This window comes from Cladophialophora psammophila (genome assembly GCF_000585535.1).
Source record: "Cladophialophora psammophila CBS 110553 chromosome Unknown aczJe-supercont1.13, whole genome shotgun sequence".
NCBI lineage: Eukaryota > Fungi > Ascomycota > Eurotiomycetes > Chaetothyriales > Herpotrichiellaceae > Cladophialophora > Cladophialophora psammophila.
In genome coordinates, this window is record NW_006912934.1 from 812,936 (window position 1) to 830,063 (window position 17,128).

Below are 17,128 nucleotides of genomic sequence, written 5' to 3' on the forward strand. Positions count from 1 at the left end.
TAGGCCAGGCCTCCTAATTTCATACGGCAAAATCTTCTAGTGTATTGCGATTCGGCATGTCTCTATGCGTATATTTGCAACCTAGCTGTTCAGTCTATCATCCAAGGTACGTCCTCGTTCCTCATGTATGGTGCTAATCTCGAAGTATCTTTCATCACTTCAGCCTCCACGCGACCGTTTCCGAGGAACGACCACATATTCCTGTTGTTATATCGAAAATCATAATGCTCCCACCGGACGAATTTAATGGTTTTCATATAATGAAGCGCCTAACTGAAATCAGACTTTATCCTCAAGGAGACACTTTTTACTCACCGAACCACCCCAAATCCACAGCTTACCACCAATGATGTTGTTTTTATACCAACTGCTCTTGTTAGTTGACGGTCCAACCCAAATCATGGTTGCGGACTTACCTCTTGCACTCTGTGTTCCAGACAGAGCCTTTGTGCCATTCGTCAATATGCTCATACAATTGTTTCACCGGCTCCATTTTAACTTCTAGCGCTCGAATATTTTCCTCCTGGATCCTCTTCATGCATTGCAAGATGTATTCGACTTGGACTTCATGCGATGGAAGAGCTGTCCCAGAGGCCCAATTGCCTCGGACGCCATTGACAACGAAGTAGTTGGGAAATTTGGGCACTGTGAGGGCAAGATAAACGTGTGGTTCTGGGTTGAACTCATCTGCCATGCTGACACCATCCACTCCGAAGACTTTAAATGGCGGCGCGAATGCGAGGTTGAACCCCGTGGCGCAAACAAGGATGTCGACCTTATGCAGGCGACCAGCATCATCGATCAGTCCTTCGGGCACGACCTTGACAATCTCGTTATGAATTGGTGTCACGTCTGTGGTTCCATTAGACAAAATCGATGTTACCTTTGGCATACTAACTTTCTTTAACCAAAGCCTCGAGATAGCCATCGCCAGGAGTTATTCTTCGACCTGTGCAAATTGTCAACGGTCCGTCAAAAAGTATTGCAATTCAACATACAGCCTGGTGCCCATGATGGAATCAACTTCTGTTTCAGTTCTTCGTGTCCTGGTCCAATGCGCCGATGCATTTCCTCTCGCATCAGCTTCTCGGCCCATTTGGATGTCTCTGATCCGGCGATGAACATGTCGAACAAATTGTTGACACTCGATTCGAGTTTCTTTCGGTATTGGAGCAAGGCTTGAGGATCTTCACGGAACTTCTTCTTGTCCTCTTCGGTGTACCAATATTGTGCCTGAGGTGCCTGTTTTTGATTGGCGTCTGAAGAATGACTTTTGTCCTCTTCAAGAACCTGGCCTCCAACGGGTGGAGAAATCCATGTTACAGATCTCATGAATGTAATCAGGTGTTTCGCTTTCTTCTGGACCTGTGGCACGATTTGAATGGCAGACGACCCCGTTCCAATTACCGCGACTTTCTTGTTGGTATAATCAACCGCTGGCAATTGTCAGTCATGATAGGGTCAGCGGCCAATGCGAAGCCTACATGTGTCCCAATTTGCGCTATGAAGAAGTTTTCCCTCGAAATCATGCAGTCCTTCGATCTTCGGCCCTGCTAAGATGTCAATGTCTCACAGTTGTTCGGAAACAGGCAGACTTACACTTCCAGTCGTTGAGGAAACCAGTGCCGTTTATGAAGACATGACACCAATCATTGATCCTGCGACCCTCCATGTCAACCTCAACCTCGTCTAACGAAGGTCAGTTCATGCAGCAGCATCATGGTTTGATTTGAACTAACATATGCCTTTCTCCTCCACCCAAGTTGCAGATAGGACCCTGGAATTGAGTTTTATGAAGGGGTGGAGATCGTATTTATCGGCAAACTTCTCGAAATACTGCTTAATCTCTGGCGCATATGCATAGAAACTGGACCACTCTGGATTCGGCTCAAATGAAAAGGTATACGCGTGTGCGGGAACATCACAAGCACAACCTGGATAACGATTCTCAAACCACGTTCCACCAATTCCGGAGTTCCTTCAACGCGGTCAGCAGACACTATCACGAGTGATGAAATGCGAGCACGAACTTCTCGTAACAGACGAGTTCGTAATTCTTGATATCCTTCTTCATCTTGTACGCCACCAACAAGCCCGCAGCACCGGCGCCAACGCAAATAACCCGCATGTAATTCGGTTTCGAATGCCATTGCGGCTCAACTCTATAACCGAGTTCATTCACCATATTGAACAGAAAGCAATGTTGGATCGAAGAATGGCAACGTCTGCAAGGAAGGGCAACAGCCCAGATTGATCCAAACAACCATCCGCGCTCGCCTCTCTATATGGGCTTCGGTAAATGGTCCTAGGTGGCATCCGTTGGATCCCTCTATCTTTCAGCTTGATTGCCCCGCACAAGTCACAGAGCACCCAAGAGCGTAGTCCTTTGCCTGCTCAAAAGGCTGCTCTGATTCAGCATTTTCTGACAGATCATCACTCCACGCCACTGGAACGAGTTTGCCGGTGTGCCGTTTCGTTCAATCACATGCTTGATGGAGGCCCATTGGGGGGGTACGCAGGTTACTCACTGACATGGCTTTCTGCGACAAACACGAGGTCGTCTCCGAGGTTCCAGCAGTACTTTGCATTGAACAGTGTCGTGGGGACGGACAAGTGGGACATCCTCATCATGGATGTGGAGAAAGCGGGGGACATAATATCATGAGCAGCAAGGCTGTGCCCCCAATCTACCGAACCTAGGTAAAAGGGTCGTTGGAGACGTGTGGCAGCTGCTGTTTGGTCCCGCCGTGATTGAGCTGGTGAGTGTGATGCCGAGAAGTACAATGAGAAGTGCTAGTAGCTAGCTCGTTGACGAAATTCGTACAACCTCTGCAGATCAACGACATAAATTATTGGAGCCTTGCACTTTCTAGAAAAATTGCGATCTTCGCTAGACACACAATTCTCTGACTTTAACCGCTCCATCCCCGAGGCTCGGCAAAATGGTCTTTCGTTCGGGACCTGTTGCTCCTGGCATCGCATTTGTTACCGGCGGTGCACGCGGGTTAGGGAACGCCATTGGTGTATCATTTGCAAAGGAAGGTGCTAGGGGCGTGTGCCTGGTTGACATTCAGGATGAAGCAACGTTCGAGGAGGGCAAGAAAGCAGTTGAGAAGTACGGTGCCAAGGTAGGCTACTGTCAAGGCCAAAAAAGTCATGCAGCTCAAAGGCATAATGACGGCTCCAAGTCAACGCTGATGATCCCCTTACTCACGCCATAGGTGCTATGCGTCCGCGCCGACGTGACCAGGGAGGAAGACGTAGAGCGAGCAGTCAACGAAGCGGTCAAAGAATTCGGACGCATCGACTATGCAGCGTCAGTACATTTTGTCCTTTGTACTCTGACTCCGCCCATAGAAGTTGACCCTAGGGAGCATTACTGAGAGAGTCACCAGGAACTTTGCAGGTATTATCGGGCCCCTGGGTGAGACGTGGGACACCGACACGGATCAATGGAGACGGGTTATCGAAGTTAACACAGTCGGAGTGTGGCTTTGCAACAAGTACGAGCTGAAGCAGATGATGAAGCAGGATTCGATCGAAGTGTAAGTGGAAGGGTGCAGTTTGCAGGAAAAAGGAAAATCCCGTCCAAGGCTGAGGCATTATGTGTGTGCAGCGAGGAGGGCCGACCTCGTCAGCGAGGCTCGATCGTCAACTGCGCATCCGTCAACTCTATCCAGGCCGGTGCTGGTACCACGGGATACACCGCGTCGAAACATGCCGTGGCCGGCCTCACAAAAGCAGTAAGCAAATCCTCGTCCTCCCTGGACTACAATCCAGATCTCCAGATCACCGCGTTCCTTCCGTCGCTTTATCATCATCATAACGCCTTCTTTTCCATCCCAGGCCGCCCTTGAAGCCCGTCGCCACGATATCCGCATCAACGCCGTCTCGCCCGGCTTCCTTCTGACCAAGCTCCTCGACCCCTTCATGAAGCAGGGAAACGGCGAGCTCGCGGCCAAGGCGTGGGAGGAGTACGAAGCCAGACAAGGCCGCAAGGCCACCTTCGACGAGATCGGCGACGTCGTCGTGCTCCTGAGCACCCCGCGCATGAGTCTGGTGGTGGGCCATAACCTTGTCATCGATGGGTATGTTACCAGTGGTGCTTGATGTTTTGGGTTGCTTTTCTTGTGGAGTTTTTTTTTTTTTTTCTCTTTTCTTTTTGCTAACTTGATGCCCCCGTCTAGAGGATTCACGATCAACGAGAATACGTACTAGACAGATCTGGGCTATGTTGGCCATAGATGCATGAGTTTTGTCTGCATTGGATACTAGGTATCAATCATTTTGGATTTGGCTTCTTCCAACTCCTCCCATCTCATGAGTTTGCCTGAACATTCATGCCCTTCCTCCTGAGCATGACGGCATCAGCGACAGTTCTGTACATGTCTGATCTCTCTCTCTCTCTTTTCAAGATGGCACGGGTTCGAGGGTTTGAGGATGGAGCCAAGCTCCCGCCTCTCCCGAATTCAGATCCATTAACATGAGCTTCATAATGCTTTCCTCCCAGTGCTGTAATAAATCCCAGCAGACGACGAAGGGGACAGTCTCCTTTGTCGCGCTGATCGCATACATTGACCGTCTTTTCAGACGTGACTGGGAGCGAGGTTTCCTCTACCCGCTGCGCGCTCAGGGTTGGGCAGTTGTCAAAGGGCCACCTAACGTGAGTAGGTAGACACATCAAGGGTCTTTGGCATCCATAAATCCTTCACTCTAGATGTGTCACTGTGGGACAACTCAGGGTAGAGGGCGAGCGCACTTTGTAGACGCGACGCATCACTGCCAGGGTGCGTGAGTGATTTTCATAGGCCGTTGTCTAATCGCTCGCCGCTGACAGCCAGAGCAGGCATAATACGACCAGGCCATGGATCACCTGCCCGATTCGCTTGCTTGGTTGGATCCGATCGGACATTCATCACCCAGAAGGATATTGCGATGCACATTCCTGGGTAAATAAACGCTGGGCCATGAGGAGGCAGAGCCCTCGCTCTCCCACAAGGCAAAACTCAGGCCCCTAAGGGAGACGATGATGGCGATGCTGACGAACCCCCGGCCCCCCCCAAATAATTTTCTTACATCGACCAACTCGCCTTGGGAAATTCCGTGGTCCCTTCAAAGGCGGCGATGTCGTGCTGCATCTCGGGGAACTTCTTGAAAAAGCCGGGGCGCATGGTCCAGTTCTTGAAGTTGTACGCGTACTCCAAAAAGATCTTGGACACCTCGTACCGGTTTTGGACGGGGTTGTACGCGAAGATGTCGCGGTCCGAGTAGGGCCAGTAGAAGTTGAAGTTCTCGACAAAGGCGGCCGAAAAGTCGCCCGTCGACGTGTATTTCTTGTGTTCGAAGACGAGGCGATCACGGAGTCCGGGCCTTTTTCACCGATTGTTAACAGATTGTTTATTGTTTTAGCGGCGCTGGGTACCGAGTACCCTTTTGCAGACTAGAGTAGGATTGAGATGATATGGAAAACTTACCATATGAGAAAATCGATGACGGCTGGGTGTTGAACCTTTTCTTGGGACGGCCTAAGATAGTTGTTAGCTAGCCATTTTGACCCTTTTGGGCGAGAAATGCTTACCTTGGCCGCAGAAACACTGGCACCCGCTCCAGGTTCTCTTTGGTTGGATTCTCTCGGTATTGGATCAGCGTTTGGCAGACGTACATCAACGCCATCCTTTGCGCTTTGGACGTCCATGTGCCAAAAACCCGCTGATCAACCTGCCGCAGTGCACTCCACACAGGGTGCTGGGCTTCCGGACCAGCATTCTCCCAGCCCCAAGTCACTGCTTTGAAGGGTACGTGCATGTCAAGGGTGGACGTTGACGCCGTTTGATGCTTGACGCTGTCCAAGCAACTGATGAAGGCCCCGTTGGACACGTGCCATTTGTCCACGTCCGGCGCGACCTTTACCACTGCATCCGTCGACGGAAAGCGGTAGTCGAATGGCGATGGGGTCTGGGGCTGCCAACCGCTAAAGCCCGTGGTGCCGCCCATTTCGAACATCTCGAGCAGAGAGTTCGGGTTGAAGTCGAAAAAGTCCTCGAGGCCCGCCACCGAGCCTATCGCATCGGACTGTGCCACGTCGACGTTCAGGCCAAGGCTGTGGCCATTGACGACCTCGGTGGCCTCTGAAGTGTCGGTCGAGGAGACTGAAGTGTGACGAAACGTAGTAGCCGGGTCTTCAAATGCAGCGGCGGGGGTATTCTCTGGGAACGATGTCTGATTACAGCTGCAACTGGATCCGACGCTGCATCCGCAAGGCTTGGTTTCTGGTTGAGCATCACCTGAGGAATCCGTCACCAGTACAGCCTGGTCGATGACTGTTCGCATCTTCACCAAGGCATTTCGAAGGCGGTTGTTATCATTGCGGAGGTTGTCGATGATACGCGTCAGGTTGGTGATTTCGCCGTCCTTGTCGCCGGCTTCAAGGCTGCTGAGACGCTGTTCGAGATAGGCGATGCGGTTCTTGGTTCTCTCACGCGTGGCTCGTTGGGCTAGGCGGTCCTGGATCCTCTTCCTCTCCGCTCGGCTGTCGTCGGTGTCTCGCCGACGAGACTTTGTCAATTTGGGCGTGGACGCTTCCATCATCATGACAAGGTGCATACACCAGCTGGGCGATTTCTGACTTGATATTGAAGAGTCAGGAAACTCGACGATGGAAAGTCGGCAAACTCGCCAAAAGCTAAACCCGGAGGAGGGGGGACAATACCCGAGGGCAAAGCCTTCCACCGCAAGGGGCGGGCAACACCATCAAGAGGCACCCGAGGCTCCTCGTGGGCTAGCAGGTCAAGGGCCTCAAGGCGCCCAATATCCGCTTTTCCCCGTGTGGGGGAGCCTATGACTGTGTTGATATTTGTGGCTCGACGGCCCCAGATTGCCAGGGGTACCGAGGAGCTCGTAAAAAGTCTTGGGGCCACTGAGGCTCACTCCCAACGGACCTGCAGAATGCCCGAGGGCTGCAGTATTTGGACATGGAAGGGGAGCATAAACCTGTGGCGCAGGGGTCTGACAAACAGGCAACCCTTGACGCCCAGCAATCTATATCAGAAAACTACCTCCATAGGTGCGAGTATGACCAGGGAAAGAGTACGAGGTACATCTCGAGAGCAGCGTGTGCTTTTTTCCGGACGGAGGCTTAATTTCTGCCTTCGAAGCCACCGTTACTAGTGCTCCCCCAGGACCCATCCCTCGTCGTCATCCCTTATCCTGTAATCATCACTGCCCACCGAATCTCGGGAACAGTTTGAGAGCATTTCCTCGATTGAAAGCCATGTTCAAACGGGGCTCTAACTCGGCCTGATCGAGCTCTGGCGCGAGTCTGTCAATCGTTGTCCGCGGCGCGTACGGAGAGTCACTGAAGTACAAAATGTGATCGGGTGTTGTATATTGCAACAGCATTTGGATCGTCTGCTGCGACGAAGAAAGCGCGAGGTCGAAGTAGAACAGCCCAGTATCGTCGAGGATCTCTTCTACGGTTTTGGTGGTTAGCCCGACTTCACCCAACGAAGCAGCGCGCTTGGCCAGGTATGGAAGGGTGCCGCCGGCATGGGAAAGGATGATTTTGACGTTCTTGTAAGTTCTGCAGCGCTTCGACATGATAAGGTCAATGGCCGTCCGAGTGGTCTCGTTGTGGGTGATCCATGAACGGGCTGCGGTAGGTTCTTTGCAATCAGATTCGTGTCGACAGCGTGCGTCGGATGAACTAGCACTACCGCATTCCTGTCGTCCAGAGCCCTCCGGACTAGCTCGAAATCCGGATGTCCCAGGTACATATTCGAGGGCCCGTACCTTGTCATGAGCATGATGCCATCAGCTCCAAGAGTGTCGTGCGCATATTGGATCTCGGCAAGTGCTGCCTCAGTATTCGTCAGGTCAGGCATGGCAGCAAAGAAACCGTACTTTGCGGGACTTTTGTCGCGCACGGACGCCAGATAATCATTCGCAGTACGAGCAAGCTTTCCAGATCCAGCTGGCCCAGCTATCGACGGCCCAGGCGATGTCATTGAGAATACCCGGTACCGTGGCGCTGATGCCTAAGGCATGGCAAAACTGGTTGTCGACTTCGAGGCTCCACTGAGGAGTCCCAGAACCAGAGCGATCCCCTCCATTTGCCTCGAGCGCCTTGATCGTAGGGAGCGGTTAGCCTAGACCCCTGACTTTTGATCATTGCACTGCGCAGCATGTGGCTCACTTCCAGGTAAAAGTCGGGGACCAAATGATGGTGGACACGGCATTTTGGCCCAAAAACAAAATCCCCGCGGTCCCATGGGGTTGTGCTCCATGAAGTCACTGCATTGTCTTACTCGCTGGGAGGTGGCCTAGTGCTTGTGAGCTGTCATAGCTGTTCCGTGTCTTTAGGGATGTGGCAACACTGTCTGATCAGCAGTATAGGAATGAAAAAGCAGAGATGCTGTTGCGCCTGACCCGATGAACCGCATCTTCGCCTGAAGAGATGGTCCTAGACGAGCCTCGATCTGACGAGGCCATTGTCGAGATGAGGAGTTGCTGCATTGCGATATGAAATATTTCCCAATCCAGTCACATCCACCCGTGGCCTCGGAGCATCTTTTGGCGGCCCGCATTGCCTGAGATAGAGATCCGAATACGTGGTCATTTGAAAAGTTGTGGCTGGCTCTGCAGGGGGGAAGATGGTTTCGCCCTATTAACCTCTGAAGATTCGGATTACAAACTCGGGAACGCATCCTTCCATGTTCTCGTGAGCGGCGCTGGTTCAGAGTCATTGCTTCCCAAGTACTCTGTACCTTGGGAAGCCAACCGTCCACGGAAACCGCATCTGTTGGGTACAAGACTTTCCTTGACTCTTCGAGGCAGACGGGTCAGTTGTAAGTACGGCCATAAACCAGGCGCTTGAAGCATTGCCCCGATGTCTCTCCGACTCTCCACCTCCAGGTCATTTCCCATCTTCGCCGCCAATAACCGCACACCCAAACAGGTAATGTGCTTGCTTCAGTGCATGTTACAAGTACTACAAAACTTGACGGTGACGCCCTAGTGTCACATGGCCTTTCCCAGTAGTTCTGGCCGGGGCTCTTACGACTGGAAAAATATATATAACGGCCCGTCCTCCCACCGTCCAAGCGAGAATTGATCCCACAGGTTCCACGGGCAAGCACGCGCCGTGTGGTGTAGGTCTCTCTGCCTGTCACCTGTGAGGAGGCTCCGCCAGCCGCCTGGATCTATACACACCGCTACAGTCAATGCCCGTCAAATCACCACAACTGACAAAATCCTCCTTTCGACCTTGATTCGCAGGGGATAAGTAATGTCTCTTCTCTCACCGCCGCCAAAAACTTCATCCTCTTTTCTACCTTTCTTTTTTTTCCCCATAAGACTACTCACAAGGATAATACTTACCCAACGTTCAGCATAGAGTTACCATTCATCACTGGTGACTAATGGTTGACAGTGCCACCCACATCATGAACAAGGAAACATGCTCCTACAACGCCCTCGAATCACTTTGCTTTGCTTGTGATGCAACGATTTTGCCCATCCGAAGAGTTTCATGGAGAAACAAAGTTGTGCCCTTTGGCGCGAGGTCTTTGTCATTGCCCTCCGCTAAACACCCATGAGGTTACAAGGGTGGGAGATAGATTTGGAATAAATTGAGCAGCATCACAAGCATTTGCAGCCGCCCACGCAGCACCGTGGCGGACAGCAGTGTCGAACCAGACTGAGGTCGTTGCGGGTTCCCACCATTTTGTTACAGCTACATCAATCCTAGCCCCAAGATTTTCAGAAACAACCCTCATTTCAAAAACGGAAAGCATCATGGTTGACTTCTAAAAGTTGGCCGGCAAGACCGCGCACTCGCCCACAGCGCTAGGAAGACTGCATGCTTCAGTGAAAGCAGCTTGACTCACAGGCTCATTCACCAAGCACTTGCACATTGGCGGCTCTCTCGAGGCGGTATGGTCTGCAAGCTGCCATCTCGGAAATTAACTGAATCTCGTGGACTGCTTCCGATTGACCTATGCTCTATCGCCCTTCGCGACTGCGATGGGACTGAAAATGCCGAGCCCCGGGCTAGCAGGAATGCCACGTATAAACCGTCAAGTCTCGCATGCCAAACAGGGGCAACTGCCACCTCAAATGCAGACTTAACAACCCACAAAAGGGCGATATATGAGATCGCACGTCTGCTACTTGCCGAGACCCTTCTCCACCAGAGCCTCCACTTTCCTCAGATCGGGATGCTTTCCTTCTATCTCTGATTCGACGTCCAATGGTGAAGTCCCTTACCCTTACCAACCTGGATATAGGAGTGGAGGATTCGATTTTCGCCATCAACACAGCTTCCGGTCGGTTTTATTTTCGATACCCAAATCAGCCGAGGGTGTAAGTGAAGCATTCCCATTGGTCAGAGATGCACCGCCGCGCCCCATGGTTGTTTGTCTCCTTCACCTAGCAGTGTCATCAAATGCACCGACTTCTCCCGCTCAAATGATAAAGGAATATCACTTGGAGAAAACCGGATGACTCGGATGACTCGGAATACAGCGCAGACGATGGAATTGATTTCTCGGCCAAGCGGAGTCGAAAAACACTGAAACGAAACCGCGATACCGGATCGGACATGGAGCTTCTCCAGCTGAGGCAAAACTTCACCGATTTTCCCAGCAGACCTTTTCTGCACCACTTGGCCAGGAACGACGCGCTACCGCTTAAACGAAGGCGGTCTGGGCTGTCTCCATCCAGGAGAGGCAGATATTGGCCATCTTTTCGACTTGTTCCACCGCTGCAGAAACTTCGCAACCTACCACAAGGATTCAAAGCTCCTCTCGGCTAGAGAGTAGCTATTATGCATCGCTAGTGACTACGACGTCAACATCGCTCTCCTTAGCGATTTCACTCGTTATAGATACTGCATCGGGCAATTCTACTGCATGTCTGCGTGCTGACGTCGGTCCAGATGCCCCCCCTCGAAAGGAAAGAAGAAGGTGACCGTCTTTGTGTGGACATGTGTAAAACAATCCCCACATACCCCAATATCCGGGCGCTCTAACGGGTTTGTGTTAGCACCGATGTGGACACAACCCGATCTCCATCAAAGCTGGCACTTGTCCCAAATGCGCGCACAGTCGATGCCAGAACTGCAGTACGGAGAAGATTTCCAAGTGAGGAAACTGGGGGAAGAGGGGGTTCGGGGAAGCAGCAGGGCGGAGCAATCATCTCTTCTTGATTTATACCTTTTGGTCGCATTCGGGGCGATTTCTATAACGTGCATGGCGGCGAGGGGAGTTCTTGTCAACCGGTGGGAACACTCTGGCGAGGCGGGTTGCATCTTTCATGCGAAGGGATATGCGAGACTGGAAACCGAGGCGCACAGGAAGAGGCCGGTGGGGAAACTATGCACGTAGGAGGAAGGTGGAATGGGACACGGGTATAACAGGAAGAAAGAAGGTCGAGTCATTGGAGTCTGCCAGATCCTATCTTTTATGCCAGCCACGGAAACAGACCGGAGGAAGTCAAAGTTTGACAATCACGAATATGCCCTTCAGCAATCTCCATCCCCATCTCGCAATTCTGTCTCACAGTTCGATAACCATTTTTCACTCACCGGTCTCCCCGGGCTTCCCACTGCGAAGCCAGGGCCTTTGAGTCCAGAAGTCGTCGCGGATGATATCGACGTGTTTCGTGACGACTTGTGCCTTTTTCCGCGCCTTGCGCATTTTCTCTGCTTGCGTCTTGGACACGGCGGGCTTTGGGACTGCGGAGGATCCGTCGTCATCGTCCACGTTGCGCTCGTGCTCGTGCTTAGCTTCACCAGTCCCTCTGACATCTCCTTCTTCTTCTTCTTCTTCTTTTTCTCCTCCACCCTTCCTCAACACGTACTCTCTCAAAACGACGCTCCCTTTCTTGTACATATCCGGCTCGTCGTTGTAGTTTATCCCAAACCTGGAAAACAGGATCTCGTTCTTGTCGGAGGACACGGTGCCCTTTAGAAATTCCTCGGCCGCCGTGTGCGTCATGCCGCCTTGCTGGACCAGGGCCCAGAAGGTCGTGTTGTAGAGGTTGTTGATGTGGCCTAGAATTATACATATTTACATATATGCAGTGATCAAAAGGGGGGGAGTAAACGGTTAGGATAAGGTAGGGAAGGGGGATGGATGGATGGATGGCTTGCTTACAATCAACCTGTCTCCAGCTCAAATAGTCCCTCAAATTGGCCCAGGAGGGATAACAGACGGCCCTGCCATCAAAGGTCGGCAACATGTCCATGCTCAACATTCTGCTCTTCTTAGCTGCGGCTCGCCGCGCACTCTCCTCTTTCTCCTCTCCCTTCTCCCCCTCCTTTTCCTTCCCGTTGTCCTCTCCCTCCTCCTGCCGCTTTGCTCCCTCCTTCACTCCCTCCCGCTCTGGACAAAAGAACAAATCCCACCCCAGCACATACGCAGCGGTAAAAGTGCTCACGACCGTGGAGACGATCTTGTCCCTGCGGCGCTCAAACAGCGTCGCCGACCGGTGGAACACGAAGCTGTACTCGTCCGACACGCCGTACGCGAGGATGATCTCGGGCATGGACGCGACGACGTGCGTCGCCGCGTGATTCATCAGACGCAGCGCGCGGGCGTCGTTCGGCTTGGTGAAGTCGTAGTGCTTGGAGAGTCTGCCACCATTTGGAATCCGTTTCCGTTTCCATCGGTCAGATATCAGCCAGGTCAAGCAATCAGGATCCTTTTGAGGCTGGGTGGAGGGGCCCTGGAGGAAATAAATAACGGGCATAAAAAGCAGGCAGACAGACGGAGCTAAATGAATCCGATCTGGATGTGTTGGATTGATCGCCGTTGCGTACTCTATTTTTTTTTTTTTTTTTTTTTTTTTCCTTCTCTTCAATCTCTCTCCCCTGATTTTCTCATATCAAACTCCCTTCGACTCGTGATAAAGCATCGCCAGACGGGACAAACAGAGACACATTACATTACGTACCTGTGAAATCCCCGCCCGTCGATCCTCACCACAATCCACGTGTTCGGCAGCAGCGTCTCCTCGCGCTCGAAGCTGCGCACATATTCATACCTAGCGCGACAACCGCGTGTCAGACTCTCTCCATCAGCCACGTGTGATGACGTCGATCAGAAGAAAACTATCAGGTCGGACGAACTTTGAATTAGCCATGGGGAAAGGCACGTAGTATGCCTCGATTTAGCTCGTTCCTTCCAAATCATCGACTGGTGGATTCGTGAAGGAGAATTACGAGGTCAAGGGGGGAAACTAGGTACGATCCAAAAGTGGTGGAGTGAGGTTATTCAAAGACCCCAAAATGAGTCACTGGCACCCAAAGCGATCAATTGCTTCAAAGTCGCCAGATGGATGGACGACTGTTTTGGAAAACTTCTCTTGCGGAGATTATAGCTCATATGCGAATGCTTCAAGGCAGCCCTCCTCTTTTCATGCCTGTTCATCCTCTTCTCTCTCCTCCACTTCCTCGGCCTCGCTCGCCCGCTCGCTGCTCTCGCTAATCTCGCTTGCTGTCAGGTCCTCCTTCAGCCCTTTTTTGTTCTTGCGCATAAAATTCCAATTGCTCAGACTCGTTCTACTCGTCTTCTTCTCCTCCGCGCTCGGGGTCGTCGAGGTGCTTTCCAAACTCCTTCCGAGATGTTCCGTTGACCCTTGTTCCTCTTCGTTCTCACCATTCGGAGCAGATGCCTCCTTTCTAGAGAACAAGCCGCCTTTATCCTTCCAGCTTCCAAACTTATTGCTGCTGGCTTTGCGCGTGATTTTGGAGATGAACGTCGGTTTGACCGGTGTGTTCTCAACGGACAAATGAGCGCTAGTCCCAGACTGGGTTCTATCGAGCGTGTCAGACTCGAGGGTGGAGACGGTCGCTGCGATGGAGTTGGTATCCTTTGACTTTCGCGATTCAGGGGGGGAGCCTGCTTCTATGTCGTTCACCTTCTCTTTCGACTCTTTTGCCTTGTTTTTGTCCTTGTCCTTGGATTTCTCACTCCGCCTGCTAAAGAGGGTAGTGAATGATGGAGCAGCTGGGTTCAGTTTCGGAGTCGAAGATTGTTGAGAAGACGCGGGCCGCGTGCCGATGGGCGCCTGGAGAGGACGAGTGGGTTTCCGATCTGGCTCGACCACTTCCTCGTCCCCATGTGGAAGGGAGAGATTGCTGGTCGATCCGTAAACAATGGAAGGACGCCGTGAGTGGCTACGAGAAAAAGAATGGAGTGAACCCCAGTCTGGAGCCAAAGGACTGTTTCGCAGCGCCGATTTGTCATTCCACGCACGAAACTGGCTTTCCATTGACGGTCGTGGCATTTTGTCGAAGGAATAAGTCGATGATGGCCGTGGAGATGAAGTGTCACCGCGCAGTCCTGGGTCGAAGGATGCCGACCTCATGGCAAAAGGATCGTAGTTCGCTGAAGCGGCAGCCGACTTTCCAAATCCGCCCAATCCAAAGGCACGCCGGGTCGCAGCAAAGCGGGAAATTGCTGGCTCTTTCTCTTCCGGTGTGCCGTTGCTGTTTAAGAGGGTCGATCCCGGGAATGCCCAATTTCCACCGTAGCTTAGCCGCCTTTTGGTTTCTAGCCTCGGATCGAACTCTTCTACATTTCTTGGAAAGGACTGACTCTGACTAGGCTTGAGAGATCCAAGAGGGGGTGGTTGATCGGCAAGAGTCTTTCCTCGCTGACGATTGAGGCCGAACATGGATGACATGGAGGTATACTTGGGTTTCTTTGGTTGCTGAATCACCTCATCTTCTTCAGACGGCTCCTCTGATTTCTTCCCAGAGTTTGACGACTTCTCGTCGCCTTCGGGAGGCGCAGATGTTTGAATGGGACTTGAGAACGACCTACCAGAGGAAGAACCAACACTAGGAGATTCGGTTCGACCGCTATCGGGGTGCAATACGGGCGACCCTATCGTAGGAAAAGGCGTTGTGCCTGTCTCAGTTTTCTCTTTCTGCCGCGGCAGATCTGCTTCGGGAAAATCATCGGCAGACTCATCACCAAGTAGATCAGCTGGAAGGAGTGAGTCAGCCCGAGGACTCATTGGGATTGAAGATATGGCGTCTGGGTCATCGTGGGTTGAAGGGGCCATCTCCATAGGCATTGCCAGCGTCATCCCGTTCTGCGGGTTGAAATAACTCGGCGCAGTTGCTGTAGGAGAAGAGGTGGGAGCAGAGGTGTACTGCAACCCCGAGGGGAAAGGCTCAGGCCCAGCAAACGGTCCCCGCGGCGAGGAGATGCTGCTCCCAAGAGAACCCGCCGGCCTTGCTCGTCGGATAGGTCTCACTCCCCGTCGAATGGCGTCCATATCCAGCGGTACAATGGGTGCGAATGCCATCGAATTCGCTCGCCGCGCCTCAAGCTGATTTATCTGTTCCCTGGTGTAGTTGACTTGCTGGTTGGCCAATTGCAGGTCGTTCCACAGCCGGGTATAGGTTTGCTGCAGACCATCGTATTTTGCCCGCCATCTCATATCACGCTCGCGGTCGAGACGATCGGCTTCTCTAGTTTCGTCCGTCTCCTCGTCGGCATTCTGCAGTTTGCGTTCCTCTTCCAAAGCTTTGATCTGCAGTGCTTTCTCTTTGTTGTCCTCCTCCAACATTGCGACCTCCTTCTGTTCCTCTTCAATTTTCCTGCGCATTTCGCGAAGCTCGGACTGCGTTCTGCGTTCAATTGCAGCCTTCTGCTTCTCAATACCAGCAATTTCCTCCTTCATTGCAGCGGTAGCCTCTTCCCACCGAGAGATGTCATCCTTCCTCTTCCTCCGCTGATTCTCCTTCTGCTGTAATAACCGTTCTTTCTTGGTCTTCTCGTTTTGAGCTGTCCGACTGAGCGTCTCCGCCTTGTGCACTTGTTTGCGAAGGTCATTGCTGACTTCATCCCGCTCTTTGAGACTCTGTTTCAATTCGTCACGGCGAGCTTCCAGCTCCTTCATGGCAAGCTCGAACTCCCGGTCCTCTTCTTGTATCTGAGCCTCGACCGCCTCGATGTCTTGTTGAACTTTTTGGAACCGTTGTGACAACTCGGCAAGATCGTCGTCCACTTCTTCCTCCTCGGCTCTTGACCCTGCATCTTGACCCTGCGCATCGGTGCCATGGCCACCCGGAGATGGTCTGCGGCCGTTTGTGCCTCTTCTCCCCATGGGCTGTCCTCCACTCAAGTCGCGGGTCATGGAGGGCGCAGCTAAAGGCGTGGTGGTTGAAGCGTTTCGCACAGAAACCCCTCTGACCGTCGGGATCGATTCGGGAGCCTCCTTCCCCTCGGGAAGATTGGGGGTGCGCACGTGGAAGGGAGCGCTAGGGGTCTGAAAAGTGCCAGTGCTGACGCAGAAGACGCGAATGGCATATTTGGTGCCTGGACGAAGGCTAGATATGACGGCGCCCATCTCGCTCTTCTTCGTGGTCCCGATAACGACGCCATTAAGCTCCACATAGTGCTCTTGAATGGAGGAAGATGGTTCTGCATGTTTCCAAGTCAAATAAAGCTCGGACGTGGAGATTTCTTCCAGGATCAGGAGCGGAGCGGGGGGGATGTCGAGGCCAAGTTTCTCTACTAGAATCTCATTCGGTGTCGTGAGGACCTGGTACGCACGCCACAGAAGCCTGGGGAGTCAGCAGCGAGGGCGCAAAATGATCTTGGAGGGCATACCATGAGAAAGCCCAGATGACGGCGAGCAACAAAAGTAGAGCCATGCGACCTCTGACGTTAATTCGAGGGGCAAGCAGCTGGTAGGCGTGAGAAGCCCAATCTAATGGCTCTTGATGCCATCTAGATGAGTCCATCCACAATATGGGGATGGCAGGCATGCGCTCGACGGAAATATGCAAGAATATATCCTATAAATCATGGAGAGCCATTTACGGACTATTAAGTTTCTTGAAATCAGTGGACGAGCGGAGAAGTCGGCGAGTACCACTGGCAAAGTCGACGCCCGCCGACGCTGCGGCTCGGTTCAGCCTTGGCACTCAGCCTTGGCGAAGCCCCGACCCTCGAGTGCGACTGCTCCCGCGCTCTGGTCACGTGCATGAATGGAAGACGCGTGCATAGCTCTTGCCGTTATTCTCCCCGTCACCTACTATTACACTCACTACGATCACCGTGTTTCAGCCAATGCGCTGCAAGGCAACCTTCCTGTCCTTCGCAGCCGTGAT

At 52.5% G+C, this 17,128-nt stretch overlaps 6 protein-coding genes across 6 annotated transcripts; 1 reads left to right on the forward strand and 5 right to left on the reverse strand.

Annotated features, from left to right (window-relative positions):
• Positions 1 to 89: 89 nt before the first annotated feature.
• A1O5_08415 (uncharacterized protein) lies at positions 90 to 2,185 on the reverse strand (the record flags this gene model as incomplete). Its single annotated transcript, XM_007748997.1, has 9 exons — positions 90 to 269; positions 316 to 367; positions 417 to 852; positions 899 to 949; positions 999 to 1,436; positions 1,485 to 1,550; positions 1,600 to 1,689; positions 1,740 to 1,978; positions 2,031 to 2,185. 9 exons carry the CDS (start codon positions 2,183 to 2,185, stop codon positions 90 to 92), a joined length of 1,707 nt encoding a protein of 568 aa, XP_007747187.1.
• A 757-nt stretch (positions 2,186 to 2,942) lies between these two features.
• On the forward strand, positions 2,943 to 4,110 carry A1O5_08416 (uncharacterized protein; the record flags this gene model as incomplete). The annotated part of the gene is made up of 5 exons (XM_007748998.1): positions 2,943 to 3,128; positions 3,222 to 3,316; positions 3,396 to 3,543; positions 3,639 to 3,743; positions 3,847 to 4,110. 5 exons carry the CDS (start codon positions 2,943 to 2,945, stop codon positions 4,108 to 4,110), a joined length of 798 nt encoding a protein of 265 aa, XP_007747188.1.
• A 962-nt stretch (positions 4,111 to 5,072) lies between these two features.
• A1O5_08417 (uncharacterized protein) lies at positions 5,073 to 6,588 on the reverse strand (the record flags this gene model as incomplete). Its single annotated transcript, XM_007748999.1, has 3 exons — positions 5,073 to 5,370; positions 5,475 to 5,525; positions 5,579 to 6,588. The coding sequence occupies 3 exons, from the start codon at positions 6,586 to 6,588 to the stop codon at positions 5,073 to 5,075; spliced, it is 1,359 nt and encodes a 452-aa protein (XP_007747189.1).
• Positions 6,589 to 7,215: 627 nt separating this feature from the next.
• A1O5_08418 (uncharacterized protein) lies at positions 7,216 to 8,003 on the reverse strand (the record flags this gene model as incomplete). The annotated part of the gene is made up of 2 exons (XM_007749000.1): positions 7,216 to 7,741; positions 7,789 to 8,003. 2 exons carry the CDS (start codon positions 8,001 to 8,003, stop codon positions 7,216 to 7,218), a joined length of 741 nt encoding a protein of 246 aa, XP_007747190.1.
• A 3,570-nt stretch (positions 8,004 to 11,573) lies between these two features.
• On the reverse strand, positions 11,574 to 12,747 carry A1O5_08419 (uncharacterized protein; the record flags this gene model as incomplete). Its single annotated transcript, XM_007749001.1, has 2 exons — positions 11,574 to 12,049; positions 12,153 to 12,747. 2 exons carry the CDS (start codon positions 12,745 to 12,747, stop codon positions 11,574 to 11,576), a joined length of 1,071 nt encoding a protein of 356 aa, XP_007747191.1.
• A 666-nt stretch (positions 12,748 to 13,413) lies between these two features.
• A1O5_08420 (uncharacterized protein) lies at positions 13,414 to 16,669 on the reverse strand (the record flags this gene model as incomplete). The annotated part of the gene is made up of 2 exons (XM_007749002.1): positions 13,414 to 16,579; positions 16,626 to 16,669. The coding sequence occupies 2 exons, from the start codon at positions 16,667 to 16,669 to the stop codon at positions 13,414 to 13,416; spliced, it is 3,210 nt and encodes a 1,069-aa protein (XP_007747192.1).
• Positions 16,670 to 17,128: the final 459 nt, after the last annotated feature.